At 40.5% G+C, this 26,735-nt stretch overlaps 1 protein-coding gene across 5 annotated transcripts in view; it reads right to left on the bottom strand.

Annotated features, from left to right (window-relative positions):
• APBA1 (amyloid beta precursor protein binding family A member 1) overlaps positions 1–26,735 on the bottom strand; it is a 567,069-nt gene that overhangs the window by 433,202 nt on the left and 107,132 nt on the right. For 4 of the 5 annotated variants that reach the window (XR_012716979.1, XM_075278948.1, XM_075278959.1 and 1 more), the window contains exons 6-11: positions 26,457–26,489; positions 23,480–23,566; positions 18,123–18,308; positions 7,496–7,675; positions 6,954–7,166; positions 2,714–2,833 (exon numbers count right to left, since the gene is read on the bottom strand). Coding sequence is in view for 4 of the 5 variants with exons in the window: in XM_075278948.1 (XP_075135049.1) it covers positions 2,714–2,833; positions 6,954–7,166; positions 7,496–7,675; positions 18,123–18,308; positions 23,480–23,566; positions 26,457–26,489 (819 nt within the window). In the remaining variant the exon portion in view is untranslated. The remainder of the gene's footprint in view (positions 1–2,713; positions 2,834–6,953; positions 7,167–7,495; positions 7,676–18,122; positions 18,309–23,479; positions 23,567–26,456; positions 26,490–26,735) is intronic. The other variant, XM_075278969.1, reaches the window with a different exon arrangement.

The following is a 26,735-nucleotide window of genomic DNA, read 5'->3' as shown; positions in this document are numbered from 1 at the left end:
CAAATCAACGGAATTAAACTCCAATAGATTGATTCAGATGGAGCACTCTAATGTAAAAAAGATAAGAAAACAGAAGATTGTTTACTTTTCCAAGGTAAGAAAATGTCCTGAATGCAGGATTTTTCTATCTGCATTACAAAAATAACAAATATGATGGTGTAAAAATTCCATCATGTATTGTTTTTGTTTTTTTAATTCCATTAGAGTGAATGCAGACATAGGTTACTCAGTCTGCATCATTCTATCAGTGTTGCTGATGGATGAGGTGCAATGGACTTCAATAACAGATATGTGAATGTACCTTAAACTAGCTCGCTGATCAGGCAATTTGGTTGTTGATGGTGGGATTGTTGGGATGGACAATCTTATGATTGAATAAACAGCTGCATCACGGCATGCTTAAGTTGGACACAAGCTTATACATTCACTCAGCTGGATGGGTAATGGATCCCTTTTCTGTCACGGCTGACAATTGAGCTTGATGATGGATACATTTTTAAGGGAAGATGAATTTTGTTACAGTGCAGTCACACTGCTTTTCTTTGTAGAGTATACTGCAGGAAGGATGGGATTCAGACAAATCTCATTCCTTGGCCTCTCATGCTGCTGTTTTGGCTCTCTATGATGTCATTGACTCCACTATATTCTGGCTGCAGGTCTATAGGGTAGATGCGAATCGGTCATATAAGATGTGCAGTCGGTTAGTAGAGAAGGGTGAGGAATGAGACTACCGTTGTACAAAGCAAAACATTAAGATGCCATGGGACTGTTATTTATATTAGTAAGATGTTTCTGAAGTGCCGTGACTACACAGTAATAAAAGTTCTCTCCACATAAACGACTTAAGCTGTAAAGTATCCTCTAGATTTCTTTTGAATATTTTTTTGCGAACTACATATGCAGTAGTTTTCCAACAACACTGTGCTATTAAACCATTTACCTATTGTAAAGCCCCCCCCCCCCCATAAATTGTGGAGTGACTGCTGCATTCATCTTCCTTGCTCAGAATTTAGAAGTTTCTCATTTTCATATTTATTCTGCAGGTATTTTTAATCCATCACTATGTTTCAGGAAAACATCAGTCAAGAAACAAGTCAAGTGGTAAAATTAGACAATTGTCTGTCCTGCATGCCTATATTTCTACTTAAGCCAGAGCTATTTCTCACCAGTATTGCAGCAATAGGCAGCGCTACAGGCTTGTGAACAAAAGCTAATAATAAACCAAGCAAATTATTCATATCTCTATGTGCGTCTTAGTTAAAAATACTCTCAAGGGAAAGCAGCGGTGCTGTGAATCCTTCAGTGCTCAATGCTCATTTCAAGCCACAACCTGCAGGTTATGAATAAGACGACTGTCTATGGATATGAAAGCAGATTGCCCAGGTAAAATGTACCCTTTCAGAATAATATAGTTAAAATCCAGTTGACTTTTTAACAGTGGCTTTAGGTTTAGATGCAGTTCATTTTTCTTTTTAGTCAATAGTATATAGGAAAGCATGACACTTCTTGGAACCATTCCCAGTTTTGGCTGAATGGAAATGCATTTAATAATTGCAACACCTCAGTGCACAAAAAGTCGATATAGGTCCACATTTAAGGGGCTGGACCACCAAAACAACTTATCACCTATTGTGACTGCTGATACTCCCAGTGAACAAGAATGGGGGTTCCAAGTGCCCTGTGTGAATGAAGTAGTTGTCATTCATGCTAGCCCTTCATTCAACTCCATAGGAGATTGCAGATCACCATACTTGGCTTCTGTTTGGCAGTCCCATAGAGTTGAGAAAATATTGTATATTGTAAGAAATAACTTCAGCTAGTCTCTGTATTAAACCTGAGCCAAACAGTATGGCCTCAAAGTGGTATTTTGGTGGTCTGTCTAACACAGATCAGCAATAAGGTTATGTGATACAGAGGTTAGGGTCATTCTACCTCTACTTGTAGGTAATATTTAATATTTAGATACACTGGGGTTGAGTTCTCTGAAAATACCGGCCCCAAAACAGTTAGGTAGGGTTCACACTACCATTGGTGTCCGCTCAGAAGGTGTCCGTTTAAAAAAACAAACAAAAAAATGGACACCTATCATAACAGACACAAACAGACAGTAACTGATGGCTATCAGTTACTGACCGTTATATGTCTGTTGCCCGTAGACCTCAATGTTTAAAAAAAAAAATAAAAAAAAATATGGACACTTTACTGTCCGTTTTTTAAAGCGGAGAGAAAAGTCCTGCATGTAGGATTTTTTTGTCCGTTTGAAAAAAAGTACATGGTTGTAAACAGACACTAAAGGACACAAGATAAAATCTCGTTGAAAGGAATGGAAATTGCAAACGGACCAGCTAGTGTCCACTGCTAAAATCTTGTATGGACAATAGTCACGGACACTGCTGAGCGGACACCAACGGTAGAGTGAACGCCCCCCTTAGTGTCTAATGTATGTCAAGATCCACACCCTATCATAAATTAGCCACATCCTCCAAACTCCATGTGCCTAAAGAGGAAACCAGTAAACTGATGCAAATGATGGTAAATTTGGCTGTGTCAGATGGTCCAGCCGCACTGAGGAAAATGGGACTTGAGGCAAAAACTCAAAAAGTTCCAATTCTTGCTCAAAAATTCTAGGACTGCAAAAAAAATTGGACTGTTTCATGAATGCCGCTCTAATATGCCAAAAAAAAAAAAAATTAAAAAGCGTGTAGTCACTCACAATTCCATTCTGTACACTGAAGCCCAGCTGGTATCTAAGGTCAGGTCTTCGTATTAAGACAGTTGTAACTGGAGGACACCTCACAATATTCAGCTTCACTCGGGACTGGTTCTTTAAGCCCTAGAAGAGATTCAATAAACCAATAAGTGATGTTAATGATTGTATTGGTATGCACATCAATATCTAACAAAATGCTGATCCCGTGTAACACATTGCTGAAAGAAATGAAATATTCATATGGGAAATGTAATGGTCCTAGACTTGGGACCAGCATCCATTGGGTAGTTATTAGAGATGAGAGAACACCGTCAGGCCGTTCGAGGTATTCGTTTCCAATTGAATACCACGCGGCATACACAGTAAAAATGCATATCCCCTCCCCACCTTCCCTGGCGAGTTTTTTGCACCATAACTGTGCAGGGGAGGTGGGACAGGAACTACGACAACGGAGGCATTGAAAAATAATTGAAAAACCCATTGGCTGACGAAAACGTGACCTCCCAATTATAAGAACGGCCGCCGCCATATTCGCCAGATATGCGGTCAGAGATAGGGAGAGAAACATATCTGCTGAGGGCTAAATAGGCATTAGCTTCAGATAGGCAGTGAAAAAACGAAGAACAACAACAGCTCTTCTCAGAGCTATACACTGCAGGGACAGGAGTCCAGTTTTCCATGGACGGTGGAAATCAGGCATACAGAACAGTTACTTGTTGCTATATATGTGCAAATCAGCTTTTGTTAGGGATGTCCCCACACAAAATAGCAGGAATCCACAGCAGTTACTTCTTGCTATATACGTTCCAAACAGCTTTTATTAGGGGTGCCCCCCACCAAAAAAATAGCAGGAATCCACAGCAGTTACTTCTTGCTATATACATGAAAACCAGCTTTTATTAGGGGTGTCCCCCACAAAAATAGCAAGAATCCATAGCAGTTACTTCTTGCTATATACGTTCCAACCAGCTTTTATTAGGGGTGTTCCCCAAAAAAATAGCAGGAATCCACAGCAGTTATTTCTTGCTGTATACGTTCCAACCAGCTTTTATTAGGGGTGTCCCCCCAAAAAATAGCAAGAATCCACAGAATTTACTTCTTGCTATATACGTTCCAACCAGCTTTTATTAGGGGTCCCCCCCAAAAAATAGCAAGAATCAACAGCAGTTACTTGTTGCTATATACGTTAAAACCAGCTTTTCTCAGAAATGTCCCCCCGAAAAAATAGCAGGAATCCACAGCAGTTACTTCTTGCTATATACGTTCCAACCAGCTTTTATTAGTGGTGTCGTCCCCCCCCCCCACACACAAATACTAGGAATCCACAGCAGTTACTTCTTGCTCTATACGTTCCAACCAGCTTTTATTAGGGGTGTCCCCCCAAAAAATAGCAGGAATCCACAGCAGTTACTTCTTGCTATATACGTTCCAACCAGCTTTTAATGGTTGGATGACAGGAGTGTGCTCTGAATGTTTTCAGCCTAGCAGAGGTTACTTTTCACTTACGAAAACAGACGCACTTTGACCAGTATATCAGGCACAATGATGTAGGTTTCAAAGAACCTTTGCACCAACAAGTTAAAAATGTAGGCCATGTGTGGACCGTGTTTGAGTCTGGCAAGCTCCAGATCTGCTACCAGGTTCCGGCCATTATCACATACGCCAATCTGCACCTGGGCCCAGGTGTAGCGGGGCAAAAAACATTGCCATCTCATCCAGGATGGCATCCCTGACCTCGGAGGCAGTGTGCTGTCTGTCCCCCAAGCTGATGAGCTTCAGCACGCCTGCTGACGTCTCCCCACGCCAGTGTTGCAGCGTTTCCAGCTCGTAGCTGGGGTCGATTTAACATTGGAGGAGGGTGGTGCTTCAGTATTCCTGCCAGGAATTTTTAGTGGGGAGACAAGGCAGGCCGCCACAGTTTGTGACTCGGTCCCAGCCTCATTTAGCTAGGGTGCCACGATTGAGATGCAGCGTCCCTAGCCGCATGCACTTGTCCACGCGTCAGTGGTCAAGTGGAACTTTGTGCAAAGCGCAGAACTTAGGGCCCGCCTGATGTTACGGGACACGTGCTGGTGCAAGGCTCAACTAACCCTAAGGGCCAAAAACACTGCTGGTGAATTTTGTTCAGTTCCAAAGGACTCTGCGTTTAGATTTGGCTCAGTCGCAGCTCCAGAACATGCCTTTGAAGGCAAGGTTTCCTTTAGTGGCTCCATCTCAGCAGGATGATGATGATGATGATGATGATGATGAAGCTTGGTTAAATCTGGTGTTGGAAGGGAAAGTGTTTTCTGATCTACATCTAAAGTACTGGAGCATGTTGTTTGGACTATTAACACCTGATCAGAACCCTGTAGAGGTAATGTAGAGTCCCATATTAGAGGACCATTACCGGTAGTTGTGGTTGCAGCCAATTCTCCACCTTTGCGGCCCTCTAAATAAAAGTTACCCCCAGGACTTGATGCCAAAATGTTATCAATTTCCCAATCCAAATGAAGGTCAATGTCTGGGTCCTCACTCCAATCCACTGCATCAATCCCACACAATGAGAGTGATGGTTCTGAACCACCGTTTTAGGTGCTAAGAATCTTAAAGAGGCTAACACTCTGCTGGTGCAAGGCTCAACTCACCCAAAGGGCAAAAAACTCTGCTGGTGCAAGGCTGAACTAAGTTAAAGGGCCTAAAACTCTGCTGGTAAGAGGCTGAAGTCACCTAAAGAGCCTCAATCTCTGCTGGTAGCTCAGCTTAAGGGCCTCTAACTTACCGTATATACTCGAGTATAAGCCGACCCGAATATAAGCCGACCCCCCTAATTTTACCACAAAAAACTGGGAAAACTTATTGACTCGAGTATAAGCCTAGGGGGGGAAATGCAGCAGCTACTGAAAAATTTCAAAAATTAAAATGGTCAGAGTTTTTGGGTGCAGTAGGTGCTGGTGCTGGGGAGGGGGTGTTTTGGTTGTCTGTCTGCCCCTTCCCTGAGCTTGAGGACTGGGTTTTTTCTTCCCCCCACTTGGAATTCAGTCTGGCTGAATATAGGGTATCTGCAGTGCTCCTATTAACCCCTTCCCGACGGAACAGGAGCACTGCAGATACCCTATATTCAGTAGACCGGGCACTTTCAGACACAGGGATAATGTGTATGTGTTTCACAGTCATTTTCTACTTTTGTATGTATTCTAGGAAAAGGAGTGTTTTAGAACTTTTATGTTTTTAAAATCTTTTTTTTTTTTTCTTTTGCACTATTCTATGGGAGATTCTATATTTTAATATTGTGGCTGGTCATAGACCCTCCCTCCTAAAAAAAAAAAAAAAAAAATTTTTTTTTTTTTTGCTGACTCGAGTATAAGCCGAGGGGGCCTTTTTCAGCACAAAAACTGGGCTGAAAAATTCGGCTTATACTCGAGTATATACGGTAATTTGGAGGGGCTCACGTTAAGGGCCAGGAAAGTGAATTCTGGAAGTTCTTACCACACACACACACACACACACACACATCCACAATGACAGTTAAGGGTGGGTACTGTTGGATTTTCCATTGCCTATTCCATCTGTGGTTGTCATGGGCAACGTGATTTAAAGGGGTGCTTGTTAATGTCTCTTTAGCTTAAATTTGGGTTTCTGTCCATCCATTTGGGGACATAAGAAGGTTTCCAGGTATTTTCCCACTTTGATAGAGGTTTTTTTTGAGTGTGGAAAGTGTGTAGTTGATAGGCTGTGAAACTGTGACTTGGGCTTGTTAGATGCCCCCAGACATGCTTCCCCTGCTGTCCCAGTTGCATTCCAGGGTGTTGTCATCATTTGCTGAGGTGTCATAGTGGACTTGGTGACCCTCCTGACTCGAATCGTGGGTTCCCCTGAAACGAAGCATTTTTCCCCATAGACTATAATAGGGTTCGATATTCGTTCGAAGAGTCGAATATTGAGCGGCTATTCGAAACGAATATCAAATATTTTACTGTTTGCTCATCTCTAGTAGTTATGGCATATCCTGTGGACATCCCAAAAATTTCTCAAGATAGGAATACTCCTTTAATATTTTCCTGACACAAAGGCCAGGTTTCTTTTTCTTTTATATGTTGAATATGCCGTGATGGGCTCTGGATCATCATAGACACTGATAACTGATATAATGTATACGCTTGAACAATGTTTGAATACCTAATTTATAAAAATACACTATATTAGCTGTGATAAAAACTAGCCAGAAAGTACAATACAATTAGATGAGTTGTAAGTATGTTACCTTTATTATGCTCTGACAAGTGGACAGTGGTAAACCAACTAAACTGGTGCCATTGATAGACATGATTTGATCCCCGATATTCAGTTTCCCTGACTTCTCGGCAGGCCCTCCATGCATCATATTAGCAATAATAACTGTGGGCAGAATGGAGCCCCAGCCAGATTCTACAATGACAACACCAAGGATTTCACCCTTCTGCTTTTCAATAAAAACCTGAAAGACAAAGCGAAATGATGATAACTATTTTAATACCAATAGACTCTTTGCACCCAGGTTTAGGCTGACCCATAGGGAATCAGGTGAATCCCCCTGATACTGTCTCTATATGAAACAAATTATGAATAATACAAGCAGAATTAAATAATCTGTATAATAACAATAATCTAAACTCCATTTAGACATACAGCTAAGAAACTGCTAAGGAAACTATATCTGATAGAAAAATACACATTTCAACTACCTAGAGATTCACAAGTACAGGCTGTTGATTAGTTCAGGTCTACAAGTGGTAAGCAGAGTACACATTACATCAGAATACCTACATCTTTGCAGTTCTCAGACTTGGAGAAGTGGATGAGGTCATCATTGTACATGTCCTGGGTATTGAGTAAATCGCTGTATTCCTTTTGGCTCAGATCTTCTGGGTTAATGCCATTAGCTCTCAGGAATTCCTGGTAAGCAACACTGAATGCCTGACCTATAGACTGAGCAATAAGCTGGGCCTGCATTTAGAAAAAAATTTTATAGGACATTAAACACAAAAAAACATTAATAACCAAAAACTTTTTTTTATTGCATTTTATGTTACAATAAGGTAAATAGATTGTTCCTTTGTACCATACAAGATATCGTTGGTTTGTCTTAGGCCCCATGCACACAGGGAAATCTGAGCTGGAAAATTGGGTGTGGACATCGGCCAGATTTCCAGATCCAAACCCAGTGATGAGATTGGCATTCCTTGCATGATAGCGATGTATAATACTGGGAGTCCCTGCCTCTTAGTAGATCTACTGTCTATACTATATAGAGTAAAGGACAGTAAAGGAGCAAGAAGGTAGGCAGTCTCAGCATCATAGATCACTATGATGCAAGCAGTCCCAATCTCCTAACTGGAAGCCAGGAAATATATTACTGAATTTTCCAACCCCACATGCATGTAGCCTTCAAGGGTTTCTGCTATATTCTTTAGGATTCCTAGGATTCTTTAGGATTCCTAGGATTTCTCTATCTGCCATGAGCTTGTATGTGTTTTTCTCTCTTGTTATATACTACTGTACCATCTATGAAACTATCACTGAAATTTCCCCATTGTGGGACTATTAAAGGATTATCTTATCTTATCTTATGGAGACTAAGCTAATAACAGTGTTGGGTAGGGGACTAAACACATGCCTTTGTAGTTTCAGATAGACTTATCAGTGCAGAAAAAGAAAACTTTAATCTTGTGTGCATTTGAGATTGCAAGTGTCTGAGAGTGGCCCCAAAAATGGCAAATGCCCTGCCTCTTGAAAGTAAACCCTGCCCAATACCTCCTGCTTGGTCCTGACTGATGGCTGTGGGGTTTATTCACAAGAGCTGGGTCAACAGCTAAGGCTGGGACCTCCCTCAAGAATCCCTGTTAAGGGCCTCTTATATAGGCAGACCATAGGGCAAATATACATTCACTGGAGCGGTTGTATCTACTAACAGTCAAGAGTCAACAAATCTGCCTGTGTGAAAGGATCCCAAGATGCACAATAAAAAGTCAAATTGTATGCTCGTCTTAAAAGGGCTCTATCATTGGGAAAAGTCATTTTTAACTAAGCACATACTTGCAAAGCCTTTAGAAAGGCTTTTCCCGGCATACCCTTTGTATGTAAATCACCTCAGTAGTTTTTGAATGTGCCCGTTTTTATTCATATGTTAATTAGCCTCCAGCAAGCACAGGAATTTCTCACCTAGCACTGTCTCCCTCTGCTGTGTGCTGTGTGTGAGAGCAGGGAGATGAGTCAGCAGCAGCCTGTGCTGTATACACAGCAGACAGTGCTCAATGAGACTTCTGGGTTCATGCTGAAGCCTAATTAGCATATGAATAAAAGCGGGCTCATTCAAAAACTACTGAGGCGATTTACATAGAAAAAGTATGTGTGGAAGAGCCTTTCTAAAGGCTATTCAAGTATGTGCTTAGTTAAAAATGACTTTTCGCAATGTACTTTTAAAAAATGCATAGCTTCTAGATAGCTGCCTTTATTGATTTCCTTATTACTGCAGAAATGTAAACATTTTTTTTATTGATGGTTGCTACGGCAGCAAAACAGCATCAACAATATACACATCATATCGTGATCAATAAGAACACACTAGAGAAAGTCCATGCTCGGAAGGCATTTACGTTGCTACAGCAGGGTATGGGGACACTCGTCCACATTAGGGAGAGTGTTCGCCTACATAGGCAGTACGGAGACTTACAAGTCATTCCTGCTCCGCTAGGGATTATGGGTAAAAAATATGCAAATCTAATCTCCTGGATGGAATTAGGAGAACAGAGTGCACTCTGTACACCACCCTCTAGAGGGCGGCATCCTTAACATCATGAACGACTCAGTTATAAAGTCTTTTAATCATAATGTGGATTTAATTGCTAAATCAGTATTTCTGTCCCAAAAGCAGCAGTAAAAGAGAAAATACTAATTATCATTAAACCCTATAATATTCAATATAAAATGCATTGAAGTATATTTTAAGATAATAAATTTATTACTAGATTTATTTTAAGATAATACAGTATATCCTATAAAGGATCAGTTTATGTACAAACTATATAGCTAGCGTTTCAGCGGATAGAAGAGGTAGTAGTGCAGCCCCTTCACTGCAGTGCCTGACACAGTGACATTCATAGGAGTGTGGCTGATACTGGTAGTGCACCACACCTCGGGCCATTTACTGACTGTAGTACTAGAGTCTTATATGCACTACTCATCTCTCCTCAATATCAATATGGGCACCTTGGACACAAACAGGTTAGAAAAAAAGAACAGTAAAGTTAGTAAATAGATTATATAGAACTTATGGCTTCTGTCACACTGCATGTTACTCGTTACATTTGTGAATAAATGTTATGTCATTTATCAATATGATTTAGAGAGATGGTAAAAGAGGACTCTATTGAACAAGACTGTGACAACATAGCTAATTCAACCAACTAGGATCAATATAACCCACTAGCACACGCTTACATAACTTCGAAATGTGCAAACGTCTGGTAATGGAAAACAGAGAGGATGAAATATGCAAAATGGAAATGCCATTAGCTGATTCCAGTATGTGTGCAGGCCAGGCACAATTCCCCTGTTCTTTACACTTAATTATCTGTCTTCACAAACTGCCTGCAAACAGTCTGCAGGCAAGGACATAGTCACTGACTAAGTGTGACCTGCTGGCAAGGTCAGCCAACGTCTATCTATTTGGGCAGTTCATGCCCTGTTCTAATTACATCTGTGTCACCGCTCTGCGCTTGTGCTGGTGTCACGTTGGCTGAACACAGGCGAAAAAGCGTCACCGCAGAAAATAACAGGCTAGCAAAGCTAAAAGAAATTGCGTTAAGGACTTGCCCAAGCGGTGAAAGGGGAAAGATAATAGAATTACATACTATCTACATAGCAACACAACATTTGGAAAAGCCGAGATAATAGAAACTGACATTCATGTCATTAATTTCCAAAGCCCTTCCAAGGGAAAAGATGAGAAACAGGAATGGAAATTTTCCTAGGCAGATACTCCACAGTAATGGAGGACAGAACTGAACCCACGCAAGTGTGAAGGATGATGGCTAATATGCAGCCTAGTAATATACCAAAGCATAGAATATTTATAGGTGTACACCTTAAAGATATTCCAGACGTTAGATCACATTCACACAGTTCCTGGGCTAAAAACTAGGTCTCTGTTTTATCTGCTTCTCAGGGCTTATTATTTCACTTTAATTAGATTTGCTTTCACTAAGGTCTATAATTATGCTATAAAGTATACAGCCACGCATTATTTATGTAGGAACATGCTTCTCTGCTTAAAGGGGATTTGTCTCCAACGCTCAAATAACTGAGCCACATCCAGTGCAGTGAGTTCATGATAGTTATAATCTCAGGGTCCGCTGCTGAGCCTGGGCATTGTCTATACTTACTTCAACATGACATAGTGATGGCTTTACAGATGTGTCTGCATTGGCATCAGTTAATAAATCTGTCTTGTTGCAGATAAGATTGTCGTAAGGTTGTATATTTAGCATAAAGCATGGCACCAGATCCGCATATGATATGCATATACAACCAGGGCTGTGGAATTGGTAGGCCAAACCACAACCCCGACTCCTTTATTTTCATCAGACCGACTCTGACTCCTTCATAAATGGCTGACAGCCATAATCGTTCAGAAAAAAGTAAAGATCCTCTAATTCAATAAAAAACTAGCGAATGAATTCCTATTAAAGTAACTATGCAAAAATCTCTACAGCTAATTAATTATACAATATCAATAACTGTATATTATAATTCAAAATAATCAATTATACATAGTCAGAGTCAGTAAGTTTTCTCTAACTCAACTTTGACTCCACTCAAAATTGACCTCACCTCCAACTCTGCAGCCCTGTATACAACCCGTCAACTTAAAGAAGAGCTTTCACTACATCTACCAACTTTAGGTGTCTTCACTCTTTAATCAGAGGTGCTCCTCTGATTCTTACACAGTTGGAGTTTTATCTTTAGCCCCCCACTGTTACTGAGCAACTAGTGCAGTTTATTTTGGTGCCTTATATGATAAGTGGATGGTGTTAGACAGGAGCAGGCAAGGAGGAATTAGACAGTCTCAATCGCGTCCACTTGATTGCTCTGGCCAAAAACCACCCACTTGACAGGACCGAGCCTAATTATCATAGTAAGCACTGAAAATAACTGCACTTTATGTTCAGGAACGGTGTAAGCTAGATTTAAAAAAAAAAAATAAATCTTATGTTAGGTTCACACCAGCATTTGGGTTTCCGTTTCTGGGGTTCGCTTGTGGACAGAAACAGAAACCTAGATCACTTAAAAAAAAAAAATCAGTTACTCACAGAACCCCGCGGACTATATGACTATAATGGGGTTTGCTAGGTTTCCAACCAAAAAAATGCGGAGAGGAAAGACCTCCTTGCAGGACTTTTCTCTCTGCATTTTTTAAACAGCATGATGGACGGAATGCTCGAATGAGTGCAGGTGTGAATTGGCTGCATTCACATGGAGTTTTTTGGTCAGGAATTTGGTCAGGAAACTGACTCAAATTCCTCCTCCAAAAAACAGTCCTATGGTGAGGCGTTTTTAGGAGAAGGAACTTGAGTCAGTTTCCTGACCAAATTCCTGACCAAAAAACTCTGTGTGAACGCAGCTGTTTCCAACCTTGTGATGATGAAAGTTTTTTTTTATCAAAGATTAAAAAGTTGATTGGAGAGGAAAAATCATATAGACAAGTGCAGTGAATTATAGGCTGCTCAGCTAAAATGATCTTAAATGCCTTAAAGTGGCAACCAAGCCTGAGAGACACGGAAGGAAGCGGGGAACCACTGTTCAAATAGAATAGAAAAACCTCAACCAATGATCACCTCTATAAAGATGAAAGACAATAGAGGGAATTTATCAATCCCTCTACACCAGTTTTTTGCGCCTCACATTGTAGGAATGTGAAAAGAGTGACACAGGGACGCCTTGGCCTCACATACTTATTATAACTCACTCCAGTTTTGGTTATAATGGAATTCTAATCCAGTGCCTAACTGCCATAGATCTCCACTCATGTAGGAGCCTCTTCACAAACCAGTCTTGCCTTGCCTCGGTCAGGGCCGTTATTAAAACTAGCATAATAAACACCAGCCTTAATAACATCTGTCCCTATATGTCATTGAATTCACGCCACAGTACACTGTAAAGGCAGTAAAGCATGGTGGTGCAAAAATCATGATATGAGGATGTTTTGGGTTAACGGATTAGTTTGAATATATCAAAATACTTGAGGGGCTCAAATTGCCCCTATACAGAAGAAAAAAATGCCCTTGAAATGGGCATTGTCTCAAGATGACAATGACCCAAAACACGCCAGTAAACAAACAGCATTTTGATTACAAACGTCTCATAGAGCAGTGGTTTCAAAACTGTGGGTTGTGACTGCCAGGAGGGGTTGTGCTTACACTGTCGGGGGGTTGGGAACCATCAGTGGTAATTAGGCTGTCCAGCACTGTCCCAATATGATGGCTTATTAAGATCAGCTGCCATATTTGTGGGGAAGCACTGGGCTTCCTGCGAAGTGATCCACGGGGCGCCTGAGTACACAAGAGGCCAGAGGTGACCACAGGACACCACTGGGTGCCAAGAAGATGCCGAGGAGAGGTGAGGCAAGGTGAGTGTAAGTGTTTGTTATTTTCACTCACCTCCAATGATCCTCCACTAAATATACTCAGGGAAGACCCCAGAGTACAATAATTCAATGTAAGGAACCTGGGAAAGGGGGTTCACCAATCTTTACAAATGAGGTAGCCTGAGGCTTTATACTGTGGGGGGCACTGTGGAGCATTACACTTTGTGCGGAAACTGTGGTGCATTATACTGTAGGGGGCCACTTTGCATCATTATACTGTGTATGGCCGCTGCGGAGCATTGTGCTGTATGGGGCTTCTTAGGACAATTCTACTGAGTGGGGTCACTAGAGCACTCTTCTGTGAGGGGCTTTTGGGAGTATTATACTGTGTGAGGCCACTGTAGAGACAGTGTAGACAGTGATACAGTGTAGAGACGCTGTGGAGCATTTTAAACAGGGGAAGCACTGGGGAACAGATGGGAGACTATAAGAAACAATGGGGAGAAGGGGGTGCCCACAAATTTTGCGGTATGGGCCCCTAGAATTCCTAATGGCAGAATAGAATAAAAGACAGAGTACAACGGTAAAAGGCACAACATAATGAAGATTACAGCAAAATAAGAGGTAGAATATAGGTGGGGGACATTTATTTTTCAAATGGGACTAAGTATGGTAGAGGGGGTCCCTGGCAACATTCCACAAAAGTCAGTCCTGCCTTCAGAAAGTGTTTGGAAAGCACTGCCTAGAGAACTGTTGGAGAGAAATAAAAAATACTGTTTTTGAAGCAAAACCCCAAAATGCCGAACTATGGAATGTAGAGCGATCATCCAAATTCAAGATAAAGTGAAATCTCAAACTTTTTTTTTTTTTTTAAGATGTTACTTTCTCAACAGTCTACTATTCCTTTTTCTTTACTTTCTGTAAAGGATTAACTAACCTGGATACACTTTGCTATTGTTTTGATATGGAATTGAATGTGTTTATTTCCAGTGAATGTTTCCTGTGGATTTGCAGGTATTCAATTATCTCCCTATATTATAAAAATGAATTTCTGTCTGTCTGTCTGTCTGTGCTCTAATGCGAACCAAACGACTGGACCGATCTTCACCAAATTTGGTACAGAGATACTTCAGATATCCGGGAAGGTTTAAGACGAGACTCCAACTCACTCGGACGTACCGTTGCTGAGATACAGCATTCCAAACACAGTGCCCCCCCCCCCTTAGCCAATACAAACCTGCAAGTCTTTCACTCATATTCCAACTGCAATACACATGGTCACTCCACATGCACAATACAACACTGATATCCAAACTGAGATACACGCATCAGAAGATTAGATACACAGATCAGCACACAGTGTCACACTCCAGAAGATTAGATACACGCGTCTGCACACAGTCCCACAAACCAGAGGATTAAATACGCACTTCTGCACAAAGTTCCACACACTGAAGGATTTGATACGTGCGTCTGCACACAGTTCCACATACCGAAGGATTAGATACACGCGTCTGCACAAAGTACCACACCCCGGGGGATTGGATACATGCGTCTGCACACAGTACCACATGCCAAAGGATTGGATACACGCATCTGCACACAGTTCCACACACCAGAGCATAAGATAAGCACGTCTGCACACAGTACCACATGTCGTCGGATTAGATACGTGCGTCTACACACAGTTCCACACTCCAGAGGATTAGATACGCGCGTCTGCAGACAGTTGTACACGCCATAGGATTAGATACACGTGTCTATACACAGTTCCACACACCAGAGCATAAGATATGCACATCTGCACACAGTACCACATGCCGCAGGATTAGATATGTGTGTCTACACACAGTTCCCCTTGCCGTAGGATTAGATACGCGCCTCTTCACACAATACCACACAGGGGAGGATTAGATACGTGTGTCTGCACACAGTACCACACTTTGGAGGATTAGATACATGCCTCTGCACACAGTACCACAAGTCAGAGAATTAGATGTGCGTCTCAGCACACAGTACCACACGGGGGAGGATTAGATACGCTCATCTGCACATAGTACCACATGCCAGAGGATTAGATACGCGCATCTGCACACAGTACCACACAGGAGAGGATTAGATACACACATCTGCAAACAGTACCACACTTTAGAGGATTAGATACATGCCTCTGCACACAGTACCACAAGCCAGAGAATTAGATACGCGTCTCAGCACACAGTACCACACAGGGAGGATTAGATACGTGCGTCTGCACACAGTACCCCACGCCAGAGGATTAGATATACGCGTCTGCACACAGTAACACATGCCGTAGGATTAGATACGTGCCTCTTAACACAATACCACACAGGTGAGGATTAGATACGCGTGTCTGCACACAGTACCACAAGCCAGAGAATTAGATACGTGTCTAAGCACACAGTACAACACGGGGAGGATTAGATACGCGCGTCTGCACAAAGTACCACATGCCTCAGGATTAGATATGTGCCTCTTCACACAATACCGCACAGGGGAGGATTAGATACGTGTGTCTGCACACAGTACCACACTTTGGAGGATTAGATATATGCCTCTGCACACAGTACCACAAGCCAGAGAATTAGATACGCGTCTCAGCACTCAGTACCACACGCCAGAGGATTAGATATGCGCATCTGCACACAGTACCACATGCCGTAGGATTAGATACACGCGTCTACACACAGTTCCACACTCCAGAGGATTAGATACGCGCGTCTGCACACAGTTGTACACGCCATAGGATTAGATACACGCGTCTGCACACAGTACCACATGCAGTAGGATTAGATACGCGCGTCTACACATAGTTCCACACGCCGAAGAATTAGATACGCGCCTCTTCAAACAATACCACACAGGGGAGGATTAGATACATGTGTGTGCACACAGTATCACACTTTGGAGGATTAGATACATGCCTCTGTACACAGTACCACAAGCCAGAGAATTAGATACGCGTCTCATCACACCATCTCACATGGGGGAGGATTAGATACATGCGTCTGCACACAGTACCACACGGGGGAGGATTAGATACGCGCATCTACACACAGTACCACATGCTGTAGGATTAGATACAAGCGTCTGCACACAGTACCACATGCCGGGGGAGTGGATACGCGCGTCTACACACAGTTCCACACGCCGTAGGATTAGATACGCGCCTCTTCACACAATACCACACAGGGGAGGATTAGATACACGTGTCTTCACACAGTTGTACACGCCATAGGATTAGATACACGCATGTGCACACAGTACCACATACCGTAGGATTAGATATGCGCGTCTACACACAGTACCACATGCCGTAGGATTAGATACGCGTGTCTGCACACAGTACCACATGCCGTAGGATTAGATACGCGTGTCTGCACACAGTACCACATGCCGTAGGATTAGATACGTTCGTCTACACACAGTTCCACACGCCGTAGGATTAGATACGCGCCTCTTCACACAATACCACACAGGGGAGGATTAGATATGTGCATCTGCACACAGTACCACACGCTGGAGGATTAGATATGTGCATATGCACAAAGTACCACACCAACAAGGATTGGATACTTGCATCTAAACACAGTACTACATAGGGAAGGATTAGATACAGCTTTACTCCAGGTATCCATAACAACTGATCACAGGTTTTTCACTGACATCCAAAATGAGATACACATAATCACATGACGCTTATGGACATACACAGAAACAACATACAAAATACATCAGTGCAAAATTGGACAATTCTTATGGGGCCACTACACGAACATAAAATGTAATATACCCGTGCGAAGCCGGGTCCTCCCTCTAGTAGGTAATAAATATTACATCAGATCAGATCACTGGGACCTCCACCAATCGCTGAATCTGAAAACCCCAGTTCTCTCAGCCACACAACTGCAGTTTGGACATGTCTACGGTACTGACAAAAACACCCAAGTACCCAACTAGTGGAAAACAGGGTTTTGTTTTTTCTGAAAAACAGACTACGAAAATATAGAGAGGAATATCAGAGTGAACAGACTGCTTATTTCTATACATACTTAAAGGGATATTCCCATTTTAGTCGTTCATGACTGAAATTGGAATACCCATCTATCTATGAAGGCTTAAACCTACATTCACATGACAATGAAAATATACACATTATTTAGCAAAATAACCATAACTGTAACTTTAGTGGAAATTTCCAAAAATTTTAAACATTTAAAAAATCTTTAATCTTTAAAATTTTTGTTAAAAAATAAAGCACTATAAAAGGTCCTTTTTAAAAACTTTTTGTTCAATTTATGCCTAAGATTGGGAAAAATAGTGCTAGAAAACATCTGTGAATGTACCGGTAATTCCCAAATGCAAAAATGATATTGATAACCAAATAAGTTTAAAAGTTAAGGACCATTAAAGGGGTTTTCTGGGTAAAACAAAATTAGTTCAGGGCAGTGGGAGTTCTTAAAGTCATTGGTGGATCATCGCATAGACTGGAGGCCCACCAGTGTAATGGCAGGAAAAAGAGGGGTGAATAACACTCCATTTTTTATTTCAAACCATTGTCTATCCTTAATGGCCCTAAATCCCTAGCTACAGGTGCAAAACTGCTAAAAGGAGCCTAGTCATTCAGGACTAAAACACTCTGGTTGTTAAAAGGTTAAACGGGTGTATACTTTTATTCGTATGCATTGTCAGCTCCTGCGTTTGATAAAATAATACAAAATTGTCATCATTAGATACTGAAAGTATTCTGCATTTCTTATAAAAAAAAAACAGTCACATGGTACTCACATCCTCAGACTCAAAGACATGGCAGATCATCTTGTACTGTCTTTTTCCATCTTGGGATGGGTGAGAGGCCTCCACATTATCCTGAGAATTGCTTCGTGGCATTCGCCTGCGTGCCATAAGGACCACAATATTCCCAATATCAGCAATGTAAGAGATAGTCCTCAAAGGGTGATCCATCATTGTCTCCTGTAGGAAGTAAATAGGAGAGATTGGAGATGAGTCCTGGTAGGACATAGACTCTGCCTTATAAAACTACTGATGATGCATAGTGAGAGTCAATGCTGAGCTACATACAGACTACAGCAGTTTACAGTCTAGGTCTCAATGTCAAAGATGACAATCACTTCTAGCCAGCTACAAGGCATGTGAAGACCCAGTTTTCAGCAGCAAGAACATCGCCTACTACTTATCTGAACAGTAAACAGACCAGAAACCCAAGACTGTCCTCAAGGATCACTACTGAGAAGTGTCAATGGGTGAAACAGAAGGATATAGTATAAGTACTATATTATCCTAGCAGCAGAATCATACTATAGTGCATACGCCACAAATAATGGGATAAAGTACCAGAACATAAAGATGGTGCATACTCCTGCAATGTGACTGCAGAAGTGCTGATAATTCTGCTGCTCCAGGGGTTAAAAATGAATAATTCCCGCACCTATAAAAGTAACTGTGACTTACAAAATGTCCACTTGGTACTAAAGGTCTAATTGTTTTGACTGCTGTATGCAAGAACAATTGCGTACAGCAACAAGAAGCGTTGTTGTGGTGGTTTTTCCCGCAACATTATTTTTACTTCGGTCCGTTACTTGGGGCCTTAGGGCTAGTTCACATGTAGTTATTTGGTCCGGATTTTGACACGGAATCTGCGTCAAAAAACCGCCTCCCATTGAATTCAAAGGGAGTCGGTCATTTCCTTTTTCCTCAATCGGTATTTTACTGCTCACGGAAAAAAGAAGTTACCGTATATACTCGAGTATAAGCAGAATTTTTCAGCACAGTTTTTGTGCTGAAAAAGCCCCCCTCGGGGGTGAGGGGGTCTATGACCAGCCGCAATAGTAATGTATAGAATTTCCTATAAAATAGTGAAAAAAAGGAAGCTTTAAAAAAAAAAATAAATAAACGTTCTAAATCACTCCTTTCCCTAGAATACATATAAAAGTAGAAAATTACTGGGAAACACATACACATTAGGTATCCCTGTGTCTGAAAGTGCCCGGTCTACTGAATATAGGGTATCTGCAGTGCTCCTGTACCGTTGGGAAGGGGTTAATAGGAGCACTGCAGATACCCTATATTCAGCCAGGCTGAATTCCAAGTGGGGGGAAAAAAACAGTCCCAGAACCAGCAACTACTGCACCCAAAAACTACAACCATTTTAATTTTTGAAATTTTCCAGTAGCTGCTGCATTTCCCCCCTAGGCTTATACTCGAGTCAATAAGTTTTCACAGTTTTTGTGGTAAAATTAGGGTCCTCGGCTTATATTCTGGTTGACTTATACTCGAGTACGGTACCTGCCCTATCTTGACGCAGATTCCACACTGGAAACTGCCGCGGTGTCAAAATAATCCCTCTGGACTAGGCCCATTCATTTGGACTTAATCCATAGCGGAAAGCCGCAACTGCTAGCTGTTGCAGGTGCATTCTGGTCCGGATTCTGACACTGCTTCCCGTGTCAAAATCCGGACCAAATAACTACTAGCCCTTAGCCTTAGGAACATTTAAAAAAAAAAAACTGTTGGACATTCTGACCTGCAGCAAAAATCTGCATATACCACAAGTGTTTTGGTTGTAAATTTTATTGCAAACCTACAGTGCGAATCCACAGAAGGAATAGACATGTTGGAGATTTAAATTCGCAATTTCCGCACAATATTTTTCACAGTCTGTGAATGAATTTTCTTAAAAGCTCATACATCTTGCTGCTACTGTGATACCCTGTGGATTTTCTACCCACAAATCTAGATGAAAGTGTCTTTGCCATGTGTGATCATACCCTTAAGCTGGCTATTCACATAAGATGAAAGTAGACTGCGCTAGTAATTTTAGCATGATCAGTCAATGCTTTAAAGTGTAAAGACGCTTTTCGAACCCCTATCAATTGTACAAGCTGGGGATGGGGGGTATTCATGTTGGATTTCAACATATCCAATCCTCTGCTCTTTATGTAAAGAGCAAACACAAATTCTGGCTTGAAAGACATAGCTATTGGATGAATATGCATCATTAAAAAAAAATTCTGAGGGAAAAATCATGGGCAAAATACGTTTGGGATCACATTTTCTTTACAAGGATGCCATATCTATACATGGGGTCACATTTTAACCACTTCAAGACCACCATTTTCCTTGGTTCATTACCATATATATTAAAAAATAAAACACTTTTGCAAGCTTTAATAGTTTTTTTTTGTTGATGTTATTCAAATAATTTGGCATATTTTTTCAGCCATATGGATTTAATTTTATTTACTATTTGAAAAATGTTGAAAAAGGAGGGGAAACTTGATTTTTCTAGTATTTGTTGTTTTGTTTTGTTTTTTTTAGCATAAGATGTATAGTCTAAATATAGACTACAATGAGGTCTGCTTGTAGGACTTTTCTCTCCACATTTTCCAAGTGGAGTGGGAGGACAGAATCCCTGAACAGTGCAAGTGTGATCCCAGTCTTAGAATGCTTTAAAGGAATTCTATCATTAAGAAAGGCTATTCTTTTCCTACCTTTAGAAGTCTTCTCCGCGCCGATGTTCAGTAGAAATCCCGGTTTTCTTCGGTATGCAAATTAGTTCTCTCGGAGCACTGGGGGCGTCCCAATGCTGCGTGTGATCTCTCCAGTGCGACCTTCATCTTCTTTTGGAACGGCCTCTCCATGCGTCTTCTTCCAGCGCTGGTTTCAAAATTCTAGGCATGCACAGTCGGCTCTGCTGTCGGGCAGTCAGGCATGCCCACCTGGGGTAAGCGGCCATTTTCTTGTGGTCGCTTACACAGTAAGCTGGGGTAAGCAACCACAAAAAAATGGCCACGCGCATGTGCAGTCGGCTCTGCCCAAAGCACCCAATGGCAGAGCCGACTGCGCATGCGTAGAAGTTTGACCCCTAGCTCCAGATGAAGACACGGGGAGAGGCCATTCCAGAAGAAGATATAGGCGGTGCTGTAGAGTTCTCTCACAGAATTGAGGACGCCCTCAGTGTTGTTTGAGTGCTGAGGACCGCCCCCAGTGCTGTGAGAGAACTCATTTGCATACCGAAGAAAACCAGGATTTCTACCGAACAACGGCGTGGAGAAAACATCTAAAGGTAGGAGAAGAATAGCCTTTCTGAAGGCTATTCCTACGTGTTAGAAAAAAAAACATTTTAACAATAGAATCCCTTTAAAAATATAAGTGCTAATTTATTTTTTGTCAATTAACAAAACATAAAGTGAATGAACAAAAGAAAAATCTAAATTACATCAATATTTAGTTTGACCACCCTTTGCCTTCAATACTGCATCAATTTTAGGAACGCTTGCACACAATTTTTGAAGGGACTCTGCATGGAGGTTGTTCCAAAAATCTTGAAAAACTAACCACAGATCTTCTATGAATATAGACTTGCACTAATCCGTCTGTCTCTTCATGTAATCCCAGACAGACTGGATGATGAGATCAGGGCTCTGTGGTGGCCATATCATCACTTTCAGTACTCCTCCTCCAAAGGTCCTTACACCAAATATTGATTTGTTTTAGATTTCTCTTTGGTTCATTGACTTTGCATCTTGACAAAAATAAACTATTAACACTTCTATTTTTAAAAACATTTTTACTTTGCAACAATTTTTCCACACCTGTCTAAAACTTTTGCAGAGTACTGTACGGATGGAAGCCTATTCATTGAACTGTACACATCCTCTGCCTACTGACATGAAGACATGCTGCCAGAGGTGAGCTGGCGGGAATGTGAATTCCCAATATCTTCCTAATAGCCTGGTCTTATTCAAAGCAGTCAAATGCGGATGGATACATTACAGATAGCTGAGTATACAATTGCATTTGAATATCTTACAAAGACATGGGGCTACATGTAGTCTGTATATTCTACTTAGATCATTCAAGTGTCCTATGCTGGGATCTATATATACTGTAACAGTAAGTGAACCACTGAGCTCAACAACAGATAGCATGATATTTATTTATAGATAATTTCTTATAAAAGGCTGTCCATGTAAATGTTAGCCCAGATTTAAGAATATAGGGTAAGTCCACATCTGCATCATTCTTTACGTTCTTCTGTAAACTGTACTGAACTGTAAAGATGGATCCATCTACAGATAGACACCAACAGAGCCTCAAAGATCCATTTAATTATAATGGGGTTCACTGGAAAACCGTGTTATTGTTGGAAAGAAAAAGAATCTTGCATGCAGAACTTTTTCATCTGCAGATTTAGAAGGATTTTACAACAGTCTCAGAACATAGATTTGAGCCTTAACCCTAAGGGGTTATTCACATGTCCAATTTTACATCTATGTTCACATCTGTGCCCCTGTGTCCTTCGGAGGACCAGAACAATGTAAACACAAACTGCTAAAATAGCAGATACCAACAATGCCCGGTGGACCACATTGACTATACTGTAAAGGCATCCGTAAAACTGAATCCGATTAAACTGATGTTGGATAAAGTTGGACTTGCAGCACTTTTTTGTTCAGTAATTTTTGGCAGTCATTGCAGATGTGAACTTAGTCTTAGCGGACATGTGATGTTGGTGTTTATCATGGCCAGTACACGTCGCTACTCATTTTTGGGTTGTGTGCTGCCCGTGATTGATTCATTTTTATAATCTGTGAAAATGGGTTAACTTTTTTAATGAAATTTTTCATTTGTACTTTTCCTTCTGACTGGCTACAAAAAAAGTGCATAAAAAGTGCATATATGAATCCAGCCTTTGTACAAGTGTATATTCATTCCTAAATATTTGTGAGCCCGACTGATTATTTAAGTAGACTGCAATTTCCAATGGTGAAGTACAATCTCTACAACTATACTACTAGACTAACGGTGCATTCACAGTAAGTATACACTGAGCTGATTCTGAACGTAAAGCACGTATCACATTGAACCCAATAGGGAAAAAAGCAGCCCATTCATTTCAATGGGGAGCGCTCGTATGCCGGCTCCCATTGAAATGAATGGGATCTACTTTGTACGCGCTGATTTTGAACGGTTTGATTCGGGTTGAACGCGAATGATTCGGGTTTTAATGTTCAGAATCAGTCAGCGTATACTCAGTGTGAATGCACCCTAAGGCCTCACGTTGTAGCTATACAGTAGCTATCGCCCTTTTTGACACATTTGCATTGTAAAAACCCCATTACCTGTGTATCTGCATTCAGTACTTTTATTCTCTGAGTTGAAATAAACAAGTCCACTTCAGTCATGGGCTGAGCTTCGCCTTCTGCAGCCTGCAAAAACAGCAAGTAAAACAATAAGACAAATCACTCACAAATTCAAAGATATTGTACAGACAGACAAACGGAACACACAGTGCGCTATCAGAACAGCAGTCTCAAATAAACCAAATGTGTGGCACGTTTTAAACATTTACTTTTACCTTCATTAATTTTTAAAGTCACAAATCACAATTCTTATAAAACACAGGGATGTGGAAATTTAACCCCTTGGAGACATAGCAATTTAGTATTTTTTAACTACCTAACTTCCATAACTTTTTCAATTTTCCATTGACATAGCTGTTTGTTTGTTTGTTTGTTTTGCAGGACAAGTTATATTTTCTAATGACGCCTTTCAATTTTCTATAAGCTGTATTTGGAAATAGTAAAAAAATAAATAAATATTTGTGGGTTGAGACTGGAAAAAAAATGCAATTTCACCATTTCAATTTACTGGTCTATTTTTGTTTGCCCCAGCCCACTCAACTATTTTTAATGGCCCCCAGACAAAGATTCCCAAAACGTACGTTGGGGTGTGCCGGCAGTGTGCACCTGAGCCTGTATCTTACATCTTCAACATGGGTATGCATACTTATACTAGTTAGCTAGTAGCCTGTTCATGATACATTAATTTCTGGACCTATACCACTAGGAGCAGTACTTTAGTGAATGTTGATGGGGCATTACTCAATCCTCTGAGTTCCTTACTGAATTCCATTGGGATATTTCTATCTATTTTTTTCTTGTGATAGGTGATTTGTATTATCATTAAATAATAATATAATGTATCCTGAATATATTTATTGTCTTATTATGATGTAGATTATATCCTTAATGCTTGTCTGTCTATGTGTGCATCCCATAGGATTACTATTATAGACAACTGTAGATATACTATTATCATCAGGCCCATTTTTGGTGGATTCCACTTGTCTGGCACATTAGCTTCTTTACTGTATTATCTTGTCTTGTGGTATTTTAAAAGTATTAATAAAGTTTATCATCTTTTATTTTCTAAAATGGTGTTTTCATTTTGAGTACCTCTGGTTTAATGTTTTGTGTGTACTGGACAACTTTTTATTGGTACAAGGCATAATAACTTCCATACAAGGGATAATAAATCTGACCTACTGTATTTTTTTTGTGTTCCTTTTATATGTAAAATACGGAAATGGGTGTTTTAAGTTCTTAATACTTTCTTTTTTAAGGCTAAGGCCCACACAGTTTTTTTGTTGCAGATTTGGTTCTGGTTTTATGAGCCAAAGCCAGGAGTGGAATGAGCAGGAGGTAGAAGTATAAGAACTTCTTATGAATTCCCATTCGTTTTGTAGCCATTCTTGGCTTTGGCTTAAAATACAGAAGCAAAATCTGCAACAACAAAAAAAGCTGTGTTTCTGTAACGTGAAGCCTCAACCTAAAACTTTCTTACATACTTATGGTACCTGCTAATGTTCGTTTTCTTCCCTCTCAAAATGTCCACTTCAAGTGTCAGAACTGGTAGTCACACATGCTCAGTAGAAAAGTCCCATTACCCTTACTCTTTTTATGCACGGGTGGTGGGGTGATTCCTGCTATTCTGTAGGCCAACTCATTGGGACACTTCAAGCAGCATTTTCTCACCATCAATGGACACATTAGGTGCAGGGGTCACAATAACAAGTATGTAATGGCAATATAGACACAGAAATATTAAATTTTTTTTAAATCAGTTAAAAAATTGTATGTTGTAATGCAATTTTATTAGCTTGTTAGTTTTCTATTACCATCAGCAAGTAAGAAAATAAGATTTAACATTGCAATTATATACAGTATGTCATGTCCAAAAGAGCCATAGAGTGCACACTGTTCTGATAACTGGCTTACTAATACACACAAACCACAACATACTACATGGTGGGATAACAAGTTCAGTGTAATTATAAAAAAAAATACTTCCTCCCTGACATGAAGCCTTCCCACCTAAAATACTGTCTGTGAGTTGTTTTTTCTTTCAAGTTTTTGGAAACTGATCAACCATTTTTTCCAAATTATATTGCAACATAGAGGTGGGCAAAGTAGCAACGCACAGCCAGGCACATTTATTGTTCCCAAAGTGTGTAACATAGGTTACAATTACTATAGGAGCTGTAATGACTGCCATTTACCATTTCATTAGGACTGGTTGACTATTTTATCTATATGGAGGACTCCTTAATTTTAAGGGGGAATAAATGATTACATATACTGAATTTCAGCACTCAACCATTTGTTCTCAGGGGAGATAAGACACTACCAGAGGTGCCTGGCAGCCGCTCACTACCCCGTCCTATTCACAACACACAAGGAAACAAGCGTGCATGTGCATGGGGGAAAGCTGACTGAGGAACAAATGCTAGACTGACAGCTAATAAAGGTACGGGCACCTTTTCAGAAAAGTGTTACAAAGGACATACTGATTATATTTGATGGTAAAATGATTTTCTATAGAGATGCTGGGCTGTACATTTATTTCCATAAAGGAGTTGTCTGGCTCCAAAATGATTTTTCATACTAAAGCCCTATCCACAGTATTAGTCATCAGTACTTGATCAGTCAGGGTCCAGACATATAGTCAATAACAAATATACAGTGGTCTGTATACAAACATATCAGTAACAACTAAAGAACAGGGCAACACATTTCAGCATACAGGAATCCTAATTTTATCGAAAAACCTATATAGTTGCAAGTATGTCTATAGATATGAATGATTTAATAGGCATATGGTAATGGTTATATTTTACGGAATGGGTAGATGTAATGATGAGAGAATAGCATTCTCAGAAAAAAATGGCATATCAAGATAAAAAATAATGCAAACTAAAACAAAAGAAAAACGAAATAAAAGCAAGCATAACAACAAAGTGATGAGATTGTACTGCACCTTCTTCCTGCTTTTGGCTAATTTCTGGGCCATCTGCTTAGCATGAAATAAACAGAGACAGGAATATGGTTAGAGAATATGTTACAGATACTACTTCTAATAAGGGGAATATAAAGGGCAGCTACCAACAATGTAAGACAGAACTCAAGAGGCTATCAATATCAGTTATGGTGCATTTGGTGGAATGGCAAATATGGTTTAGCGCTGGTTTCTAACATACTTCACAGTTTTGTCTGCTCTTTTCAAACTATTTGCTATATATTACGTGTATTAAATAAA

Source organism: Leptodactylus fuscus, chromosome 1 (assembly GCF_031893055.1).
Source record: "Leptodactylus fuscus isolate aLepFus1 chromosome 1, aLepFus1.hap2, whole genome shotgun sequence".
Classification (NCBI taxonomy): Eukaryota; Metazoa; Chordata; class Amphibia; order Anura; family Leptodactylidae; genus Leptodactylus; species Leptodactylus fuscus.
Note: the sequence above shows the minus strand (reverse complement) of the source record. Positions and strands in the feature narration are given on the sequence as shown.